This window comes from Chaetura pelagica, unplaced genomic scaffold (genome assembly GCF_000747805.2).
Source record: "Chaetura pelagica isolate M959 unplaced genomic scaffold, ChaPel_1.0 scaffold180, whole genome shotgun sequence".
NCBI classification, from domain to species: Eukaryota; Metazoa; Chordata; class Aves; order Apodiformes; family Apodidae; genus Chaetura; species Chaetura pelagica.
Window position 1 is genome coordinate 1,008,357 of NW_009951794.1, and position 14,340 is coordinate 1,022,696.

At 39.7% G+C, this 14,340-nt stretch overlaps 1 protein-coding gene across 1 annotated transcript in view; it reads right to left on the reverse strand.

Annotated features, from left to right (window-relative positions):
• The window catches only part of FOXK2 (forkhead box K2), a 58,351-nt gene extending 44,266 nt beyond the window's left edge, over window positions 1–14,085 (reverse strand). The window contains exons 1-3 of the mRNA XM_010007222.1: window positions 13,889–14,085; window positions 13,679–13,804; window positions 13,256–13,372 (exon numbers count right to left, since the gene is read on the reverse strand). Coding sequence (XP_010005524.1) covers window positions 13,256–13,372; window positions 13,679–13,804; window positions 13,889–14,085 — 440 coding nt within the window. The remainder of the gene's footprint in view (window positions 1–13,255; window positions 13,373–13,678; window positions 13,805–13,888) is intronic.
• Between the last annotated feature and the right edge of the window lie 255 nt (window positions 14,086–14,340).

The window sequence follows — 14,340 nt, forward strand, 5'->3', positions numbered from 1 at the left end:
GGGGCCCGCGGGCCTCTGGCACCTGCGGAAGGCCGGGCCGCTCCTCTCGGTCCCGCCGGGCCGGGGGCAGCGCCCGCACCGGGCCCCTGAACGAGGCCGCCGACAGCTCCCGCAGCCCTCGTACGTGTTTTGAGCCGGCAGAGAGTGAGTGCAGCACACGTGCCCCGCGCCAGCCGTGCGGGAGGGGGGAAGAGTCGAGAATCAAATCGATAAGAGCATCCAGACATGGCTAGAGGGGTGGGGCTACCGCTGGAGTTTGTAACTGAAATTGAGCCTCAAACAACTACAAGAAGGGGAAAAAAAAAAAAAGAGGCTTGATGCATCGTAGACAGCTGATGGCCTTTTAAGGGTTAGGGTAAGGGCTGGTTTAGAACTAGAGGAAACTCCCTGTCTTGGAGTTTATAACATCCACGTAAAACAAGTGCAGTGCTTTAAAAGTTTCAGGTAAGTCAGTTTGTGTCTATAAGCACACACCTCACTCGGCTTAGTCCTAGTTTTCTTATAGGAACTAGAGCCCCCCCCCCAAAAAAAGTAAGCAAGCAATCTGACACGAGGAAACAGAACCGGACACCCCGGGGCTGCAGCGACCAGGCAGGAAAATGTCACAGGTTACAGCATGGGAGAATCCCCAGCAGCAGGTTTTCACTTGAGAATATCACCGGCTGCCAAAACGGCATTAATTGTATCCAATTTGTCAAACATAGCATCTGCATTGAGAGTGATTTACCTGATCAAAATCTTACAGATACGTTTGCATGCTTCTCTCAGTGTTACAGAGACCAGGCACACTGTGGAAAGGCTGCTAAAACATGTTTATATCTACATACAAACAAACTCTGCAAACACCTCTTTGTAACAGCTCTGATAGCCTTACCATATTTTCAAGCACTTTTCGTTTAGTAGTGGGTTTTTTTCTTTTTGCTTATTTGGGCTATTTTTACAATACTGAAATTCAGAAGATATTTAAAGACTTTCTTCAGTTGTGCACACATGCTCTGAGGGAATTGAAAATAATCTTTAAAAACCTTTTTATGCTCTGGACAAAACCAATCAAATCTCTAACAAACATCTAGTGGTAAATTTTTAAATTTAAACTTCTGTTTTTAAACACTTCAGTCAACAGACCTTTAACTGCAGAAATATGTTAATGTATGCTCATGAACAGAACACAGTGCCTGCTACCTGCAAAGTCACAGTAAACCTTTTGCTTTTCTACTCTCGGGATTGGATCAGCATTTGTTAGAAGCAGCTACAGCACAATTCCATACTGGTTAAGTCAATTTATACGATCACGTACACACATCAGATGCAGGAAAATATAGCAACAGTTTAGAGCTTTGGTTTCTTTTACAGAAAACCTTAGTTAAATCTTGCCCACACTTTGGTATTTAGAATCAGACTTTCTTCTATACCAACATATGTTTGGCACAGAAAATGTGGAGCATCAGAGAGCCAGTTATGACTCTCTGATTCTCAGCTTTTTTTTTTATCCCTTGGCTCTGCTGCAACTATAGAAATGTTGCGCCTGCTTTGCTAACAATCAGTTAGGGATCCTGAGGGGTATGCCGGCTGAAAATTGCCAATGGATTTCCATCTCCTAAAACATCCCCACGCCCACAGAGAGGGAGAAAACAGGCAGATTTGGAGAGCAGCCAGCTGAACTCCCATCAGGCCAGCAGCACTTTCCACCACTCCTATGGTTGCTCAGTTTGCCAAAGTTAAAGGCATTAATGCTGCTTCAGTATTTTCTGTTACAAAGTGCAACTTCATTAATTTGTGTTAATTTCTTAATAATATCCAGTACTAAATTCACAAAGCTGATACACCTTCCTGTTCTTTTTACAACGGCACAGCATATAGAGAACACAGCTATTGACATAGAATGCTTAAGTTTTGTAATATAAACTGAAATTACTTTTCAACCATCCAACGATCAGTAAGCTACTCCATAAAAAGTCACTGAACAGCAACAGAAAGTCTGTTTACTTTTGTATTACCAGCACTGTAGAGCAAACAACAAATTCCATTGTCAGAAGCTACATTCATTGTGAGAGGACAGGTGAGATCTTTCTGCCTATGTTTTTCTATATTGGTGCAGATTTAGTCACTCTCTTTGTGACTATACAAAATTGCACACTTACAGGTCATTCCAACCTGCCCACTTGCAGTTCTGTTCTCTGCTGTATAAAGCAGGAAACAGAGCAGCTAGATGTGGTGGAACGACTCACGCTGACACAGAATCCTCCAGTGCTGTTCTGGGTTCTACCAAAAATCCACTCCTTGAACATAACCTGGTCCTGATGTTGGAGCTGCACAGCAACTCCAGCAGATCCATGCTGCTGTATCCAGCAGACACATACTATTCCACGCATTGCTTTTCCCTGTCATTTGAGGGTAAGCAAAATACATTCTTTTTCTGTCTGCTTTGCATCCACCACAACTCTTCAGGACAGAACTAGGGCTCAAAGTTACTGCCCAAAATTTAATCTTGCACCAAGTTGCTGCAAGTGCCACTGAAGGTAAACAAGGTCTCAAAGCACTCTTTGCAATTCTCCACTTCTTTCCTTTCAAGCTCAGTTATTCAGTCCACATCAAATTATACAGCAGCACCTGACTTCATCACAGAAATTAAGAATTAGCAGGAATTACCTGCATCTTTTAATGTTAAAACAATATGACCTAAGTCTAGCAGAAATGTCTAAGTATTGTTTAAGACATTATCCATTAATACTATTTCATTTGACCAAACTTCCCTTAAATGACTGCATAGTTTTAGAGATGTTCTTTTTTCCTTGAAGCTCATGCTATAGCAATATAAGGGTATTCACTTACAGTCTCCTTGTTCTCGGGGCTAGTAAACTGTCATATTACCAAGTTACCTTTCTTCAGTGTTCTTATAATCTGATAAGGAACGTGCTCAGCACAGGGGGCTATGAAGTGGTGAAGCCCCCTTCTGAAGATGTACATTTTCCCAGATCCAAAAGCATATAATGGTACTAGAGGAATGTGATGAATAATCAAGTAGATTAAGTGACCCTAATTGCTCACTCTGACACAATCAGCACTAAACAGCTTTTAAAAGCCATTAGGAACTATCCATAATCTTTTTATTATGGCAAGTGTCACAAGCTTCCAGCGAGATTTGATTTTTGTTAAACAAAACCCTACAAAGTTAATTTGCAAAACCACTTCCCAGTAACACTCGTATGTGATTTAACGAGATCAAACTCTTCAAATACCAAAACCTACACAACCGAATGAAGAAGGATTTCACAGACTGCTGTTCCCACACCTGACAACTCCAGTTTTTTCCTCTTTACCAGGTGAGAAGCCCCTTGTAAGCAGGAACAACTTCCTCCAACACGCAGCCTCACAACCACATTCTAAAGTAATCCCAATAACCAAACCGGACCTGGATGTGCTTAAAATTTAACGACGTGTGTAAAACTCAGTAGGGCTCGCGCTGCGTTTTCTCACAGACGCATTTTGGTTAAAGGGTTTAAAAAAATCAACCCCAAAAACCCACAACGTGATGACTGCGAAGTATTAAAAGCAGGGAACCACGAGGCTAGTTACACACCTGGCCGATCCCTTCAGTGGGTTTAGCGTTAAGAGGAGATGAAGGGGCGGGCGGTTCGTTCCCTCAGCAGCCCTGACGGACCCCGCGCGCCCTCCCGGCGTGCCCCGCGCGCCGCGCGCGCCGCTGAGGGGCCGCGGGTCCCTGGGACGGCGCCTCACGGGCCGTCCGGGGGTGGGTTCGGTCACCCATGGGCACAGATCTGTTCAGGGCAGTGTCAGGAGGACAGAGCCAGGCCCTGTGCAGTGATGTCCAGTGACAGGACAAGGGGCAGTGGGTGCAAACTGGAGCCCAGGAGGTTCCATGGGAATCTCAGGAAGAACTTCTTTGCTGTGAGAGTGCCAGAGCCCTGGGCCAGGCTGCCCAGAGAGGCTGTGGAGTCTCCTTCTCTGGAGACATTCCAACCCCCCTGGCCACGTTCCTGTGTGATGTGCTCTGGGTGCCCCTGCTCTGGCAGGGGGGCTGGGCTGGGGGAGCTTTCCAGCTCCCTTCCAACCCCTGGGATTCCGGGATTCTGTAACTCGCCCCAAACTGGAGATGAGCAGACTCTCTTAGTAACCAAAAAGAGAAAGTTTCCATCCCTAACCCGTCATGTTTGCTTCAAGCAACAAGCATAAGACGACAATTCAAATTAAAAGCATCCCATCCACTTTCAGAGGATAATTATGCATAAAGCAACTAAATCCCCACACCACAAAAGGATTTTTAAAAGCCACAGCTTTACTCGGGTTAACTGGAAATACAAAACCCCCATTTATTTGTAATTCAGCCTTGCAGGAGCTTCGCCAAATATATACCTAATTAATCTTCATGCTTCTATGTTATGCTTAAAATTGTAACACCTCAGAGAAAATAGGACTGAATGACTCAAAAGCATTTCTTATGTTTTGTTACCCACTTCTAAACAACAAAGTTCTACCACTACTAAGTCTTGAAGCATGATCAGACAAACTGATTATCAAACCTTCTCAATTGCAAGTTACTGTATTTAATGTTGACCCTTAGTTACTGCTTTTAGTTATGACCCTCATTTAGGCACAATTCTACTGTAATATTTTTCTCCAAATTAATTAGCTTGTATTTTGTGTCTGTTCATTTTATCTCCTTGCTTGATCAACAGATGTGTAACAACTCTCTTTAAGTAAACACTTAAAAGTACCTATTAAAACACATCAGAAACTAAAATGACACCTTTGCAGTTTTTGCTGTCAGAATAGGCCAGTTCTGCAACATCAGTGTGGAGAGCATCTTTGAGGCTTTTTAATTCTTTCAGAGCTCCAATTCTATAATTTTTACCCGTCTAACTCTGAACTGAATTCTTTTACAGTTTCCTTTTAGCACTCCCTTGTCACATACCTTTATGATATGGTATCATAAACAAACCCAACTTTGCAAAAGAAAAAAAAAAGCAAATTAAGCTGACAAGGTCCATCTTATCTGGAAGTGCCTCAGGCATCTGAAGGAGGTGACTGCAGCAGTACCACTATCATAGAAGGCAGCTGCAAGTTTTGCAAAAACAATAACAAGTTGTAGTTTGGTTAGCAGAAAAAAGTAGATGAGTAGAGAGTCTAAGATATGGAGGCAAATGAGTAAATGATGGAATTATTTACATTAATCAAAACCAGACAGAAATTATAGAAATGTAAATAGGCTAAATGAAACAGCCAAAGGCAGATTAAAACCAATGCCAAGTGTAAGCTAATAAGCGTCAATAAGAAAAATACACTTTACAATATTCTTCCATGTTTTCACGACAGAGCATTCTACTTTAGATTTGCCATTTCAGGAAGAGAGAAATGAAGCTTTTATCAAAATCAGATTGTTTTGTTTTTTTTAAAATCAATGCCATTCCCTCAGCCAACAGAAAGCCAAAAAGAAACAGTGAAAAATGTCTTTTTCTTTATGTCTGTCTCCTCTGAAATACCTCTTACTCTGTCAAAAAGCATAACTACAGAACTAAGCAAAGTTCAGAAGAGTTACCAAGATGATGAGGTATGAAAAGACTCTTACACAAAGGTTAAGAAACATTAATTGTTTTCAGCAGAGAAGACAAATGGTATAGAAATAATGTAACAAGGCAAAAGCACAGTGAGAACAACCTCATGTTCTGTAAAGAGATACCATGAAATTCCTGTAAGGCAGAAAATTGGCTGCATTCAAAGCCTACAAAGATCCTTAAAGAAATAGGATGACAGCAGCAGTATTTTTCATATTCATATATTCAACCTCACTATTTTTGATTGACTAGCCAAAGTCTAAACAAATTTTTAAGAAGTTTCCCATCCCTATTAGAAGTCCTACAGTACAAGGACCACCTCTTTCCTCCATGTATATAAAGCCTAGCAAGAACTGATTTTACCCACAATTGCATTTGTAACATTGATTGATCTAAAATGAATTTTATATATACATATATATATATAATTTTTACAGTTGCTCCAGCTAGCCACATAGTTCTTTACTGCTTGTTGTTAAACAACAGAGTAAGATGCAAGGAGAGGTCAAGAAAAAATGAACTTCTTACTCACAAAGAAAAAGCAGAAGTTGTGGATAGTTAATGTGACCAGAAGCATTTATATATATGTAATATATACACACAGGATAATAAATAACATGATAGAGATAAATTTAAAGCTTTTCTGAGGATGGACTAGAGAAAAAACTATCATGCATCAACTACATAGCAAAGCACATGGGGCACCAGCTTTGGGGCTTTCTGATCTTATAAGCAGCTGTTGATGCAACCTAGAACTTTCAGAGTACAAAAGCTTTGCACTTTACTACTGAAAATATGCTAATACAGCAATCATAAAATATAATGATGGTGAAAAAAACCCAGCCCTTTTCTAACAGGATCCTAAGATACAAACAAAACTGTGGCTGGAAGTAGAGTTGAAATATTAGCAGGGTACAGCTAAAGTATCTGAATTTCCCTCTCTCCCCTGGGCACAAACATTAAGATTTTAATCAGTCATTTTTCACACATCACCATTAACTTTTCTAACTCAAAATATTTTTCTGCAAAACACTTCTCCCCATAAGATTAATTTTAGCAAACATCTGTAAACACAAGTGCTACACTGCAGCCTATCATGACCTTGGGGTTGGTCAGTAGGGGTGGGCAACTTGAAAAGTTCCAACTACTACAAAGCTGGCAACTCACTGGCTTAATTATTGTGTTGGCAGGCTCTGTGGATCCAACTGATTTTTCAGCTTTCTTCTCATCAGTTTCAAGGGACTATCCTCCCTACACAGGGCTTTGACTCCCACAGTGTGGTGAGCAATCCCTCTGGAATTATAAAGGGATGAAATGTGAAAAGCTTCTGCTGAGACATCAGGAAAGAGGAAGCAGGTGTGTCCTGAGACAGGTAACCACTCAAACCACAAAAAGCATTCAGGTTCACCATTCCTCTCTAACCCACATTTCATTTACACATCTCAAACTGAAACTCCACTACTCCTGAATTCCTTTGATGCTCTTCCCCTTCTGCCATCCACTGATCAGCGTTCTCAGCAGTGACTCATGAGACTGCCTAACATGACACATTGTTAAAACTCGCTCAGGCTGCCTCGACTTAAAAGCCTCAAAGACATGTCACTAACAGTAGACACAGGACATGAACATTACTTGAAAGAGTAATGACATGTATCATCATATTTATAACAGTATTTCCTAATATTAAACCTTGCTTACAGACAAGCAATTGTGCCTTATAAAAGTTACATTTGGAACTTAATCCTATGTTACCACAAAGTGAAAAAGAGAAGCAACTTGAACAAGCTAATGGTTTGAAATTTAAGTTCCAAAGCAGAAACTGTCCTTATTTGGATGGAAGTTTCCCAGTTTCCATACTTAAATACTCACATTTCAAAAGTTTTGATAGATCCACAGTTCTAAGGAAACCAACTGGGACAATAAAGACACATTAGAAACACAAACCAAAAGTTCTGTTTTTAAAGCCAGTGTTGCCTTTCATAATGGACTCCCATAGAAAATGTTCTCATTTTCACATAACTAAGGCCAGAACCTGTACTCAGTATTGCCAAGAACCCAACTATTTTGCTTAGAGCAAGTCTTCTATGTGTATATTCTTAACATACCATTGGAACAACAGTGTAAAGAATTTTTATAGCTTTCATTCTGACATTTGGATATATGCAAGTTCAGCAATTCCCATAGACCCAAGGGTGCAGAAACACTTAACTCAGCTGCTTTGACAAAAGCACAGCCACTGCTCTTGTCATGTTCTCAGCAGAAGCAAGAATCTTGTTTCAGAACCACTACCATTCACTGCTCTGCAAAATGTGCTGGAAAATACTTGTGATAATCTTCTACTCTACAGAAGCCAGATATTCAAAAGTAGATGTTAATATAACAGCCCCAAATACATAATCCATGCATATTTTAACATAAAAACAGGAAGTTTTAAGAAGTCTGCTTTTCTCTTGACTTTTCTTCAGCATCAAGTTCTAGTCTAATGGGAGGTTTTGGGGAAACACACTAGTATGATCATACTACATTCCAGTACTACACCAGAATCATCCTTCTGCCAGTAATCTTACATACTGAGTGCATCTCAAAACACCATGCAATTGCAGGATTAGTTTACTTCCATAATAGTAGGTCTCATGAAATAATAAAAATATTTTTACTGTCTATTTATACAGGCACAAGTAGGCTGGACAGGCTGACAGCAGGACAGAAATCCTTACTGAAATAATCTCCTGCAGTTTCATTTTCTTCTGCTGATCTTGTAAATGTTGGAGAAGAATGTAAGAGATGATGTCCTCTTTCCTTTTCACTGTGATGACAGTGACAATAGAAAATCTGAGAGCACTGAAAGACATTTAAATGAGAACTAGTGGCACTACACATACTTCTGTGAGCCAAACTGAGTCATTGATATGAATGACTGCTTGGCAGCCAAATAAATATTCGGAAGTACAGAGCAAAGAGAGAACAGAAACACATGGGAAGTGGTGTTTTCATTTTGAGAAAGCTTCAACAAATCATCTCCTCTGCTTTATTTAAAAAGAACTATCTGTGCAACACAAGATACATTGTTAATAAGGTAACACTGAATTTTTATACTTCAGAAGCAACAGTATTGAAGAGCAGCAGTATTTTATAGCAGATGAAGTGAAGCAGCTCATTAAAAAACTGAATGTAGAGTGTAATGATCTAATTAGGGGAATTTCTCCATGGTGAGTGGCTGTCCTAAGTTAAGTTGATGGGAAAACCCAGCTGGTTTGAATACTGTTAAGATCAGGACCTAAACACTTATGAAAGTGTGTGGTTAAAGAAAAAAAATAATAAAAAAAATAATCTGAAGACTGGTAGTTTCTGTCCTTCTGACAAACACGCACTGAATACTAACATACTAATTTCACCATTTCTCAGTCAAAAACTTTCCAGGATTACTCATACTTAGTAACTACAAAAACAGTTCAGAACTGCCAGCACTATTGGTTGGCAGTGACTGAACTTCAGTCACTGAAAGTACTTCAGACTTATTTAATCTTTGTTACAGAAGAAAATAATTAAGAAGCATCATATATCAGCTTGCATAGTATCAAAAGCCAAAGCAAGATAGCAAATTATTCAATAATGAAATATATTTAGATAAACAACATAGTATCTGATCTTGAATACTCGTATTTTAGAAGGCACTAACAGAACACACTATATCTCAGTGTTTTTCCTCATCATTTTTAAGTGCATCAATAACCTGCAAGAATACCTTCCAGGATGTGGGACATGTTAAACTTGCTCCCTTAGGAAAACAGCATTCCAAGAAACACATTCAGGATGGAAGCATGCTAGATGCTTCAGCTACTACTAGGATATTGTTTCTATTTTAACTCCTGAAGTTTTAAATAAAATTAGAAGAATTTTTCCAGTAACACAACCTACAGAAAGTTAACAAATGCTAAATCTTGAGCAACACCTATTGCTTCTTTGGCTTGTTCCTGGTTGCCCTTCAAAGAATTATAAACAGACTCTCCTGGGGAAATAATCCATTCCACACACTTTATTAATGTTAACATAACACAACAAAACTTTAGGAATTAAACTTAATGTGCTGTTCTGAGAGTAACATAGAACTTCACACTACAACTTATCATAATTCTTTACAGTTCACAGTATCCTCACAGCAAAATCAAAGTGGCCCCCTTATTGTTATGCAAGAGCTTGATTTTTCTTCCGGCATCACCCTGAAAAGCAACACAATGGTAACAGTTACATATGAAATCTGTTTAATATTAAACATGAAACACATTGGCATTGTTACACAAAGTATGTCTAGGCAAGTACATTTCCCTAATTTAACTCTAAAATAATGGAAAATAGGACAATCATTCCATTTGTGCATTTGTATGTGCAATAAATATCAACAGACCAACATCTGCTTTTATGTCTACACACAGGCTTCACTGCAGTGAAATAAAGATGAACATTTATCATCACAATAAAGTAAATTATTTAAGTGTCTTAGACTCACCACTCCGTCTTAATTTCTGTATGGAAAAACCATGTTATACATTCACTTTCAAGTCAGATTATTGACATAACCACAGACTGTGGTTTGTCAGGGTTGTTTGGCTTTTTAAATTAAAAACAAACTATGAACACTGAAGACCAAAACAAGTATGTGCAGAGTCCTCTAGTTCAGCAAAGAATTGTCATTTCAGACCAAGTCTGGCCAAAGTATGAATGCAGACTAGTGAAAACAAAGCATTGAATAAAATAACCTGCCTCACAGACTATTTTATCAGGTTTGGGCTTTTGGTTTTTTGGTGTTTTGTTGGTTTGTTTTTTTTTCTTTTAAATATACTTTAAGTTTTACTTTTCTGCTTGCTAAGAAACTCTTCAGCTGTTCCCACTGGTGTCATGGCAAGTCTTCAACATTAACAGCTTGCTGCACTTTTCCTCACAAATGTTTGTGTTATTTCCAAGTTAGGGAATTACAATTTACAACTGCCTTGTCTGGACAGTAATAGTACAACTCTTCAAACAACAGATTACTTAAGATACAGGAAAATTCTGCCATGCAGACTGTTGGAAGGTCCCATGATTGTGAGAAAAGCTACGTAGCAAAACTTCATTGTAAAAGGAATTGCCACTACCATTTTAGGAGAGACAGGAACTGAAGCTGAAGCCTTCCTTCAAAGTAGGGGCTTCCCAACTAATCATTTCCTAATGACAGACACCAACTCATACCAGGGGTTTCAGTCTTCCTCACCAAACTGCCATGACACTTTTAAGTATTTCTTTTGCATTTGTATTCTGGTTCATTTTAGTTAATCAAGGTGAAAAAAGATACAACCCATAATCAAATCCCAGGAAAGTCAGTTTTGTCAGGTAAAGGAGTTTTTGAATGTCACTCAAATATTGCAGAAGTAAAAGAATCCATATCGTCCTAAGCTTTCCTCAGAAAACACTGTTCCAACAACTTGAACTCATCATTCTTCAATCTTGATGTCAGATTGAATAATAAGCACTAATGAATAAATGATATGTTATCTGCTGGGGCAGTTTTATACTTGCTACATGTAAATCAGAAAAATAATTTTCACCTAGGTAGGTAAGCATTCTAAATGTTAAAGTTGGAAGTTAATAATAGGATAAGCATTAGAGAAGAACAGAATCTATTCCAGAACTTAACTGGACATGGCTCAGTAACACTTCCCTTTGGCCATGACCTACTACTATTACTACAACAAATCAGATTCCTATGCATTCCTTTCTTTCTGCATTATTTCAACATTTCAACTCCTCACAATAGCCAGACCTCAGAAAACTGCACCATTTCACTTGGCAAGAATCTCTAAAGCCCTGCTGCTTGACTCCCTTACTGTTTCTCCATCAGCCTAGTTGTTCACACCACCAGCAGCCTCTGAAAACTCATCTCCCATCAGGCAAGACTCCAAAAACAAGACGGAAACCAAACAATAAAACCACTGATGATGCAGGTGAGTTTAAGTGTTCTTTGCTATTTCAAATTCTTCAACACAGATCATGTTTAGCCAATCTAAAACTAGACTAGATAGTAAGTCCTAGAATACAGAAGCTGCTTTCTTACTATTACTTCAGAATTTGTTATCAAAGCACCTTCAATAAGACCTTGTTCTTTTCCTGGACCTTATACAGCAGCATAGAATGAAAAGACATACTCTGTATGGCTCAAAATAATAACAGCAGGAAAACATGACACCCAAATGCCTGGAAAGCAGGAAATACCTGCTTTCATCTGCACCCTGTGCAGTGCAGGGCAGTTCCACACCTTTAAAAAATAAAATAAAATGATACATTAACATAAACACTGCTCCTTCCTGAAGGAAAACCACTATTTTCTACAACAGAATTTTGCCCACTCATCTAAAAACACTGAGTAATTGAATTTAGTCTTACTTTTAAGACCCAAGTTCAGCTACCAGCATGACTTTGGGGAAATCACTTGACCACTGTGCAGACCATTTTTTTTTTAAAATCAAGGTTGGAAAAGACCTTCAAGATCATCAAGTCCAACCCTCAGCCCTACGACCCCCTGACCACTGAACCACACAAAAAAAAATTTCCCAGTATTTCTCACGTTTCAGAAGGCTGAAATTAGCAATCAATTAAGAATCTTCTGTCTCACCTGTATCAAATAAATCCCAGGAATTCAATTAGTGCTACACTCCCAACTAAAATCATGTTGCCAGAGAAAAATGCTAGTTTGAAGAATGTCCTTGAATTTGTCAGCTTCATCAGCACTGGCATTTTATTTTCTCCTGATCTAGCTTCCAAGAGTTACTCTGTGCCACTGAATTGTTTTCAGACCCCCAACTCGTTCACCTACTAAAATCAAAAGTAAGAAAGAATTAGGGAAGAGACAGGGCAAAAACACAGTGGAAAATGAGATTGAGACAAACATCTACATCCATTACGTACTTGGAGGGGTTTGGACACATCATGCAATGCCAATGGAATGTCCCAGGTTCTCAGTGTCCCCCTGCACACATTAAAAGACACAATTTTTTTGAAAAGTGAGGTAAAGATGTGAATGAAATTACAATGATTCAGTAAGGCTGCAGTGGATAATTCAAACCTAAATAAAAAGGAATGGACAAGCATACCTATTGGAAGCTCCTCTGATCTCAACTGTGAATGCCTCAGTTACTGATGACACTGCAGTAAAAGCAATCAGCAGTCCAATGACGGGGTGGTTCCCTCCATGAGCACAACACTGTTTTTATAGACAGGTGAACATGTCACTTTTTATGTAAAATCACTCAGTCAACAATGAAACATTTTGCTTTGGAGAAAGGTTCAAGCACAGGCAATTGCACTTGCCTGGAGACTGTACTGCTGTGAAAATGGAGCTGCTTACCAAGTGCCTAGGGTACACCAGCTCTTTCCTTGTTCTGTGAATCTGGTCTCCAGTTAAGGAAGGCAGTCACTGAACAAGCAGGTTTGCTGAGTGTACTCTCAGAGTCTTAGAGCTTTGCCAGAATCTCTCTCAGATCCTTGCCTCAGAAGGACTGGACCAACCATTATGTCCCAACACGTTTTCAGGTGATGAATCAGAGCATGAATGACATGAGTTCCTAACGACCAAAATTAAAAGTGGCGACAAAATAAATGCAATATATTTCCAAGTGCAAAACATGCAAAAACAACATAGTGTCACTAACGTGTCTGTTGACAAGCAGTCATGTGGCCTCTCCCTCTCCTCTTTCACAGCTACAAGTCTCACATCTTCAAGTTCAGAACAAGGAGATTCTTTAGACAACTGGTCATCGTTGTCATACCTGTCAATACAACCCAAATTGTTGATTAAAACATTTCTTCTGCAAAAAATAAAGCTTTGTTTCTGTTTCATCCACACTAGTATCAGGTGCTCAAAAATACAAACAACAAACCAAACCCACAAGCTCTTCTACAAGGTATATAAAAAACATTTCATTTTCATGAAGTTAGCTGTATACTTTCCTCTTTCTCACACAACTTCTGCCCCATTTGCATTTTTTTGAGTGACAGCAATGGTCTTTCAATTATTATCAAGAAAAAAAAACCTTTCTCCTGCTCTTCACACACAAGGAGAGTGCTCTACTCACGTTCCATCAGCTGCTATTAGAGAAATGGTGCCTGACAATCCTCTTTCTTCTTTCACAGTCATTCTTCTCACACCCTCAGGGAGGGGACAGACCAGAGTTTTTGACAATGGATTGTAGCTGTCATACCTAAAAAGAAAATACAGTTGATATTAACACCAACAGTTATGTCCTTGGCATTCAGAAACAGGAGTATTGTGACAGGCTACTCACAGGTCCAGTAAAAACCCTGCAACCTCTGCATCATTTCTGAAATCCAGCTTTTCCTTAAGGGTCAACCATCGCTCAATATGACTTCCCACATAAATCCTTGTTTTCCCCCTTCTCCTATCAAGACTTTGCTTCCTTCTTTTCTTTTCCAGAAACGACAACACTGGAGGCCTCCCACACCTCTTTGCTGGCAGTGCCATGGCAACCCTGGGAATAAAGGGCAGATCATTAGCGAGACGCAGCTCAGAGATCAAACCTCAGCGTTCAAACCACCGCAGCACAAACCGACTGCCAAACAACACAAGCCTTTTTACTCTGGAGTTAAGACCCTAAACCCGCTAAAACAAAGCGCAGCTCAACAAGAGATGCCACAGGGCCCAGCCCAGCACGGACAACAACACCGGGACGGCTCCCGGCCGGGCTCCCCGAGCTGCAGGAGGGCGGTACCGACTCCC